The sequence below is a fragment of the Echinops telfairi genome, unplaced genomic scaffold (assembly GCF_000313985.2).
Source record: "Echinops telfairi isolate 266 unplaced genomic scaffold, ASM31398v2 ScPeMD7_2010;HRSCAF=2546, whole genome shotgun sequence".
Taxonomy (NCBI): Eukaryota; Metazoa; Chordata; class Mammalia; order Afrosoricida; family Tenrecidae; genus Echinops; species Echinops telfairi.
The window spans coordinates 15,278,200-15,287,920 of NW_022105908.1; the positions used below are offsets into that span (position 1 = coordinate 15,278,200).

The following is a 9,721-nucleotide window of genomic DNA, read 5'->3' on the forward strand; positions in this document are numbered from 1 at the left end:
TGAAAGCTTACAAAACATGGTGGGGTCTATAATATTAATAGGAAAAATTGTTGTGATGTAACTTAAACACTTTCATATCAATAAATATTTCTCTTCAACAGCATTTTCAATGCTGGCTTAAGATTCCTCTCTTGGAAATACTATACACTTTGCCTAACTAATGTGCTATTTTCGGTGTTTAAGGTTTGGCTTATGATTTTGTATTATTCAGTAAATGATATATACTTTTCAAAACAACCAATGGGAAAGAACTGTTTTCTTATTCGATGAAAATGTCCCGTGTTCATCAAGAGTAGATAGATCAGAGTCACCTCTAGCCAGATGGGTCCTCCTTCATTGTGCTCCTCCCTGTTTCTTTGGATGGATCAAAGGAACATTTTCCCCAGAAGAAATATTTTACTAAAATATATGGAAATTTCTCACAGGTGATTCCTGGAACTGCAAAATAAGACCTTTTATGACGTGTGCCTTCCAACTTCCCCTGCTCTGGTTTCATAATTTGTAGCCTTTTCCACGAGTAGCAGAAAAATGAGCAAACCCCAGGTAAGTTGTTCCTTTAGCTCCTTCTTTGGTTCATTGTGTGCATCTGTATGTGTGTATGTGTTTAATTAAAAAAAAAACCTTTATTAAACTAGGCATCGGGCCAGTAACCACAATGCCAGCAGTTGGAACGCACCAGCCACTCCTCAGGCGAAAAATGAGACTGTCTGTCCCTATGAAGACGGACAGTCTCAGAAACCTTAGGGGAATCAGTTGCACTCTGCATTAAAGGGTCACTGTGAATCAGAATGGACTGGTTGTCACTGTTTGCCACTTTGTAATGTTAAACTAGAAGAGTAGAAATGGCTAAATATCACTGGGAGGCGGGGAGCGACTGTGAAGTATAGCCATGGCCGTTCTCAGCAAGTGGTCTGTAGGGTCCTTTGGAGCCCTCAAACCCTTTCAGGGGGTCTGTGAGTTCAAACTCACTACAAATACGAAAGTGGTAGGAGTGAGTGTGGGGGGCACAACAGTTAAATGCTCAGCTGTAACCAAAAGTGTGGCTGTTCGAACCCACCCAGCAGCCCTGTTGGAGAAAGACCTGGTCATTGCTGCCATAAAGAATGCAGCCCTGAGCACCCCAGGGTTCTCCCCTGTCACGTGAGGCGGCTATGAGCCGGAGTTGACTGCACAGCACACAGCAAGATGGTAGCTGGCCTTTGACACCGCCTGTTTTGCAGAATCAAAACAGTTAACACCGAACGGTAAATGTATCCTTCTGCAGCATATTCACACTAAAAATTGTTAGTTTCTCTTAAATACATCCTTGATAAAGCAGTCAAAATGGGTTCATTTTTGCCTTTAGTACATATATGTTTAGTATTCAGTGTAAGTACACGGGAGTTCACATGAAGCACTTCTGTTGCATTCCCAAATAGGATGATGGTTGTCTTTGATTTGTGAGCAACCTTAATTTTTTCGTGGACTCCATTTCTTTTGTGAAAGACTATCCAGCAAACAAACGATGGCTATGTAAATGTGAGTATTTAACAAATATTTCCTCAAACATGAAGTGATCCTGTCATGTCAAAGAAGACGAATATCAGTGTTTATTGCCAGGGTTGAAATTTGAGCTTTCAAATGAGTATTAGAGTTTTGGATATTGATGTATTCTCTATCGTGAATTTGTCAACAAATAGTGACACTTATTTGTTGAAATCAGTGAGAATACTAGGTAATGGTTTTAGACAGCGTGAGACTGAGTAGAAGAAATGGGGAATAAGTTGATCAGGGACTTAGGATGAGTTCGGTCAATCTGCACTTACTACCATCAGTCTTAACATTAGTGACACGTGCGTCATACAATATAGTGTGTCATTGCTGATGTCATAATACCTGTAGGAAAAACAAGGAGCAGATTTATAAAGACACTGATAATAAAAGTAATCATAATGAAAACTAAAAACAACAACAAACAATAACAATAAAACCTAAAAAAAAATGACGCATCCAACTTACATCAAAACGGTGAAACCATTGGAGAGGAACCCTGTTGTAAATCAGGGACAGCCAATTTGAGGAAAGACCTAAATTAAGTGGAAGAGCCAAATGGAAATCTTGGGGAGTGGGGACAGGGAGGGAGCAGGGAGAGAATGGGGAAGCTCACTCTAGCCAACAAGAACAGCAAATGTAAACACACGGAGGGCTGTTCTAGATATAATACTCAGGACACGGAAGCCAAAGAGGAGTGACAGGTGAGAATGTTAAGCGCTAAGATTAACCCACTGCCATCAGGTGGATTCTGACCCCTACTGACCCCATCTAGGACTTCCCAGACTATAAATCTTTACAGTAGCAGGCAACCTCAACTTTCTCCTGCAGCACCTCTGATGGGTGTGATCTATCAACTTTGTGGTTAGCAGGCTAAATGTCTACCCATCGTTCCACTAGAACACCTTTAATGAGTTAGACTGTGTAGGGCCTTTGAGTCAGTAGAAAAACTTTGAATTTTGGTTTTATTTCATGTTTGTTTCAATTGAGCATACTTTATATAATTATAGAAATGTAAATTATACTAAAAACAAAAATCTCACTGTCATAGAGTGGATTCCGACTCATACTGATGCTATAGAACAAGGTAGAACTGCCCTTATGGATTTCCGAAACTGTAACTCTTAATGGGAACAGAACCCCTCATCTTTGTCCTGAGTATAGGGGCTTCAAAAAAGTTCACGGAAGATAGAATTAAAAGATAGTAGGATTTTCCCACAAACTTTCTGAAGCCCCCTCCTATATGTATACTTTAGGGGATACACTAAATCCCCAGATTACAAATGTCCTTAAGGAAAACTCATACTTGCCCTTGAATGTTATGCAAATTTGCCCTCACTTTCAAATGATTGAATCAGCCATTACTACCAAGAAATCATCATCATCACCTTCACTTGCTGCACGTGAAACTTTTAAATTGTTGAAAAGTCTTCAAGACTTTTCTTGCACCAAAGTAACTGTATGCACAAACTTACCTACAAGTGTACCTACAACTTACCTACAAATTTAAAGACACACTGGAATAAATAACATTCAGAGCAGGAACTACCAGTTTTGACTAAGTAGACACAGGTGTACCCCCTACCTGGGGTAGGAACTGAACATTACTAGTGCCTGCAGAGCTCTAGTACTTCTCAGCCACATCTCCACCATAACCCAGAGAAAACCATCCTGAATTTTGCAGTAACCATTTCCTTGCTTTTACTGTCTTCATATTTGTAAACAAAACAACACATGTGGCAACTAATTAAGTGCCCAACCATCTGACAGCATTTGATAGAGTCTGTCACATAATTACTTTCCAAAATGTTGCTATAACTGCATCATAAATTTTCAGTGTAGACATCATCTGTTACTCAGAATCATAACCTTTCTGCTTAGTGGACAGAAAGAGACTCTGGGAAGAAGGCAGAAAGAAATAAGGGAGCCAGGCTACTTTATAAACACTTGGATGTGTTTATAGCTTTGATGTGAAATTCTGCTGAAACATTCATTCTAGGGATAGCACATGATGGTCTTCCTACCTTGTGTTTCTTAAGCTATATCGTCTGAGACAGCAGACACAACTAGTAAACCTTTTTGTTATTTGAAACTATTTGAGTCTAATTGTCACTACTAACACTTGCAAAAGTTTGTTTTATGCAGATACTGAATAGTTTTGTTTGGTTCCAGCCATTGTAGCCAAATGAAGATTTCTTTTTTGTTTTTGCTCCTTCGTAACATCTCTCAACTTCTGTAGGCACACATTTCTTTCTTTTGAAAACACCCCTCATAGTGTTTGCTGTTGATCTTGCTTGCTTTTTGGCTTAGTGAGGGTTTACTGATAGCAAACTCTCATTTTATCTGAAATATTCTTGAAGATTTTTGCTGGGCATAGAATTCTTGGTGGAGAGTACTTATCTTTTTTTTGAATAAATCATTTTATTAAAATGATTTTACAGCTCTTATAATAATCCATACAGCAGTTGTATCAAGTACATTTGTACATACGTTGCCATCATCCTTTTCAAAACGTTTTCTTTCTACTTGAGCCCTTGGTATCAGCTCCTCTTTTTTCCTTCCCTCCCTCCCCCTCTCACCCTCGTGGCCCCTTGATAAATGATAAATTATTATTATTTTCATATCTTTCACAATCTGCTGTCTCCCTTCACCCACATTTCTGTTGTTACATTGAACATAGTGATCAGTTCCCCCTTTCTCTACCTTCTCTCCCCACCATCCCCCTACCCTCATGGTATCACTACGCTAATTATTGTGCCTCAGGGGTTTATCTGTCCTGGATTCTATGTGCCGAGAGCGCTTATCTGTACCCGTGTACATGCTCCAGTCTAGCCAGATTTGTAGGGTAGAACTGGGGTCATGGTAATGGGTGGGGGGGGGGAGCGTTAAAGAACTAGAAGAATGTTGTGTGTTTCATCAGTGCTATACTGCACCCTGGCTGGCCTGTCCTTTCCCTGTGACCCTTCTGTGAGGGATGCCCCATTGTCTACAGATGGGCTTTGGGTCTCCATTTTGACCCCCCTCATTCACAACGAAATGGTTTTTTTTGTGCCTTCTGATGCCTGATGCCTGATCCCATCAATGCCTCATGATCACACAGGCTGGTATTCTTCTTCCATGTGGGCTTTGTTGCTTCCCTACTAGATGGTCGCTTGTTTAACTTCAAGCCCAGACACTGTATCTTCCAATAGCTGGGCACCATCAACTTTCTTCACCACATTTGCTTATGCACCCATTTTGACTTCAGTGATCATGTCGGGAAATTGAGCATCACAGAATGCCAGGTTATTAGAACAAAGTGTTCTTGCTTTGAGGGAGTATATGAGTAGAGGCCCAATATCTATCAGATTCCTTAATACTTAACATATCAATATATGTGAATAGGCCTATATCCCTATTGTTGTATACTAATATATTTACATATACTATATACACATTACATATACATTATATACTAATATATTTACATATATACATATGTACATTATAGATTTATATCTATATAAATGTCTTTTGCCTCCTAGTTCTTTCCTTTCTTTCCTTTTACTTTCCTCCTGTCCCACTATCATGTTCAACCTTCATTCAGCTCTCAGTAATTCCTCTCGGCTACATTTCACTTGATCAAACCCCACCAGGCATACTACACCCTCCTCACCATCGATTTTAGATCTCTTGTTGTTCCTTTATCCCTGGGTTTGTTGGCTGCCCACTCCCGTTCCCCTACTTCCCCCTCTCCCCTGTCCTCCCGGAAACTGGGTTCCATTGTTTTCTCCTCAGGATTATTTATCTTCCCTATTTTATATAGATAGATATGGGGGGAAAAGGTGAGGGGGGCCTATAAATAGTTCCAGGTCTGTCTGCTGACCCTTATGTATGTTTTCTAAACAAGTCTGATGAGGCGCCCGCTGGGTCTGAAGTCTGGTTTCGCAGTTCCGCTGGGACTTGGTTGCTGTGCTCCCCTTGCTGCTCTGTTGCACTCCCTTCCTGTTTTGCCCGGGTGTGGGGGTCAGACGAGGCACAATTCCCAAACTGTGTCTCCAGTGCTGTCCCCTGAAGCTTTTTGGGTAGTGAGGAGACATCGTGTCTCATGGAGGGGCCAGTCCTACCAGTACTTATCTTTTAAAACCTTGAAATTAATATCACTGTCTTCTAATAAATTCATCTTATCCATTTGTCAGACATTTGAGGCAAATTTCCTTTTTTTGAATTTATTTCACATCCTTCATTAGCATAACTGCCACTTACCCAAGGAACGCTGTGGGTTATGCAGTGAGCTGCTACACCACATGGCCAGCCATTCGGTTCTACCAGTTTGCTCCACGGGAAAACGAGAAGGCCTTTTGCTCCCATAAAGATTTACAACCTCCGAAACCCACAGAGGCAGTTTGCTCTGCCCCATGGGCTCAGTGGTGAGTGAGTGAGCATACACTTATCTTGCCTCATTAACATCTACAAATTAGAATTCATAGCAGGTGGTATAAATTATGTCAGCTCACAAAACAGAGGCTGATTATATAATACGGAGAATCATGGCCTAGCCAAATTGACTTCTGTGCTGGGGTGACAATATATTTTTTTTGCTTTTGCTTTCTTTTTTTTTTTTTTAATCATTTTATTAGGGGCTCACACAACTCTTATCACAATCCATACACACATCAATTGTGTAAAGCGCATTTGTACATTCATTTCCCTCATCATTCTCAAAACATTTGCTCTCCACTTAAGCCCCCGGCATTAGGTCCTCATTTTTCCCCTCCCTCCCCGCTACCCACTCCCTCATGAGCCCTTGATACTTTATAAATTATTATTTTGTCATATCTTGCCCTGTCAGACATCTCCCTTCACCCACTTTTCGGTTGTCTGTCCCCCAGGGAGGAGGTCACATATAGTTCCTTGTAATCGGTTCCCTCTTTCCTACCCACTCTTCCTCTACCCTCCCTGTTTCGCCACTCACACCACTGGTCCTGTAGGGATCATCCACCCTGGATTCCCTGGATTTCCAGTTCCTATCTGCACCAATGTACATCCTCTGGTCTAGCCAGATTTGCAAGGTAGAATTCATGTCATGATAGTGGGAGCGGGGAGGAAACATTTAGGAACTAGAGGAAAGTTGTATTTTTCATTGTTGCTACATCGCTCCCTGACTGGCTCGTCTCCTCCCCAAGACCCCTCTGCAATGGGTATCTCCAGTGGGCTACAAATGGGCTTTGGGTCTCCACTCTGCACTCCCCCCATCATTCACTATGGTAAGATTTTTTGTTCTGATGATGCCTTATACCTGATCCCTTTGACACCTCGTGATCACACAGGCTGATATGTTCTTCCATGTGGTCTTTGTTGCTTCTGAGCTAGATGACCGCTTGTTTACCTTCAAGCCTTTAAGACCCCAGACGCTATATCTTTTGATAGCCGGGCACCATGAGCTTTCTTCGCCACATTTGCTTATTCACCCACTTTGTCTTCAGTGGTTGGGGGTGCCACAATATTTACAGACGAGAGTTTGCTGTGTATTAGGCTCCCCTTTGTAGTTGTAAACATGGAGGTGGCATTGAGCTCCTCTGACGTCCCCCAGGGGAAGGAGGCTCAAACTCAGCATCAGCCAAGACGGTTCCTATCACGTGGAGGTCAGGTGTGGCTCCCCCTTCCAGCCTCCCTTACCAATTCTGACTCCCACCACCCCTCCCACGCCACTCTCTCCTCCTCTGGTGAATTTTGTAATCCATGGCAATGGTCACACAGAACTCACAGCCAAGACTTATGATTATGGAGCTTATTATGAAAGTTAATAGGTTGCAGTTTAGGACCAGAAATGCTCAGGATATAGGATACATTTCTTCAGTCAGGACCATCTGTGCTCAGAGGCATGGCCCTCTCTGGACCTCAGTTTCTCACTCATGCATCCCTTTGCTCCCTGCCTTTCTTAGGCAATGTTACAAAGCTCTTTTAGGACTGCCAATAAATGCCCAAAAGGCCTTCCACTTCCACCAGTAGCATCACTCATAGGCATTCAGCTCTAGCTCTGGTCTAGCTCTGGGTTGTCAAACATTGTCAACTCCCAGGATAAATGTCCCAAAGGCACTCAGATTTCTCTCCCTGTGGGGTGGGAAGCCCCCTGCTCTGTCTCATGGTGCTATTCCTCACTGCTGCTGCTTCTCTGATGTCCCAGCTCTCTGCCTCCTGGATCAGGGAACTGGTTCAGTGTGCAGAGATTTTGGGTGTGTGCTTCACTCTTGGCTCTACTTTTCTGATGCTAGTTAGAATCTGCTGTCTCTACTTCTGAGATGGTTCGTTTTATACTTAGTGGGATGGTAAAACTGACCAGTCCCCACATTCGAGTGCCATGAACCCGATTGGCATGGTCCCACCTCACATGGTTACTGGAAGGTAAACTTGGCAACAGAAAGAAAGAAAGAAAACGGCAAAGACAGAAAATAGTTTTAAAGGTTTATTTCCAGGCAAGGTTCACGGGTCCCTAGTTGGGGTCAGAGAAGTCGCACTGTCCAGGTGAGAGGTGAAGAGTTTTATAGCCCAGGTCTTGGGGAGGGAGTAGCTGGGGAATGTCCATTGTGATTGCCGGGACAATCATTGTCTGCAAAGCCGGGACTAAGCAACAATGTTCAGTGGTATCTGCAACCGTAGCCTCCTGCATCTGGGCTTGGAAGATCACCGAAGGGGAGGGGGGGCTTGGTTTTTGGCAACATCCTTGGAGTGTTTTTCACTTGCTCAAGGCCTTTTTCCACTTGCTTGCCCACCAACTCCTGTTTCCGCCTAACAGTTACTATGCACCTTAGTAATACTATTAGCAAATTACCCAGTCCCTTCAGTGTGCCTCACGCGCCTCACATTTGCATAGTCCTACCTAATTGTTTGATAGGAATTACAAAGATTATAACGAAAAGAGTCATATCAAGTCATTCTATACTGCAGTACTTAACCCCGCCACTGTTCTCTAGTAATCATCGATATATTATCATTCATCCCAATAATTTAGCCATTTCAAAACTGCTGTGTAATTTAAACTATATAGTTGGTCATATTTTGAGACTGCTTTCTTTCATTTAATATGATACACTTAAGATTTGTTCATGTGGTTGCATTTATCAGTAATTTGTTCTTTTCTATTACGTTGTATTCAGTTGCATAGATGCACTTCATTTATTTATCCTTTTACTAATTGAAAGACATTTGGGTTGATTCCAGTATTTTGGTATTAGCAGCATTGCTATAAGCATTCATGTAGAGTGTTTGTCAGCCCTTCCTTGAGAAAATACCTGAGTATCTTGCTGGCTCATATGGTAGTTGTTCTTCAACTTTATAAGAAACGGCCAGACTGCTTCCAGAACAGCTCTTCTCACTGTTACTACTTCTGCGGAATAGACTCCAGCTCTGACCACCTTATGTGTAATAGAGAGAAACTTCTTGCTCCTTTGATATCTTCATAACTGTTTCTATTTTTTAATCCATTGCTATAACTATAATGTATCTTCCAATGGGGGTGGCAGGGTGGGCATGGGGAGGCTCACGTTTCAACAGTGGATCAGATGGTATTCTGTCATTAACTGTAAGCCTCCTCCCCCACTGGCTGATTGTGAGAAGTGGATTGCCAGGCCTTTCTTCCTCACTTGCCTTCGTTTAGAAGCTCTGCTGCAAGCCCGTCACCATGGATGAACCTGTGTGAAATGGGGCTAGCAGTCGTAGTATCAGAACCTGAGATGAAAGTCCACCTTTTTTTTTTTTAACACCAATTTTGACACCCACCATTCTTCCCACAGTGCTCTCCATTTCTCCTCTGAGTTCATCGATCCATTTCCATGGCCACCCAGAGCTCAGACCAGATGCACAACTGAGTGGTTTATGAAAGTAAGGGGTCAGGATTGGCAGGCTGCAGCTCAGGATCTGGGTCAGTCAGCATGTCAGGGAAGTCTGTCTTCCCTGCAGGACAGCTCGCTCAGCTCCTCCCGGGCATGCAGGCCTCCTTGGTGCACCCTGAGGAAAGCCTCCGGGTGGTCCCTCAAGACAAGCTCCTCCTAACCTTGTCTGTAACCACTCACTCTGCCATTGGGCTCCTTCCAAGACCTGTTAGCACCTGCAGTGGTACAGCAATGGTTAGCAGTGGTACAGCAATGGTTAGCAGTGGTACAGCAATGGTTAGCAGTGGTACAGCAATGGTTAGCAGTGGTACAGCAATGGT

The 9,721-nt window shown here is 42.7% G+C and overlaps 1 protein-coding gene across 1 annotated transcript in view; it reads left to right on the forward strand.

Moving 5' to 3' along the window:
- The first annotated feature begins 428 nt into the window (after nt 1-428).
- Nucleotides 429-9,721, forward strand: part of ZNF25 (zinc finger protein 25) — a 32,818-nt gene continuing 23,525 nt past the window's right edge. Inside the window, exon 1 of the mRNA XM_030886516.2 lies at nt 429-543. Coding sequence (XP_030742376.2) covers nt 529-543 — 15 coding nt within the window. The 5' untranslated portion in view covers nt 429-528. The remainder of the gene's footprint in view (nt 544-9,721) is intronic.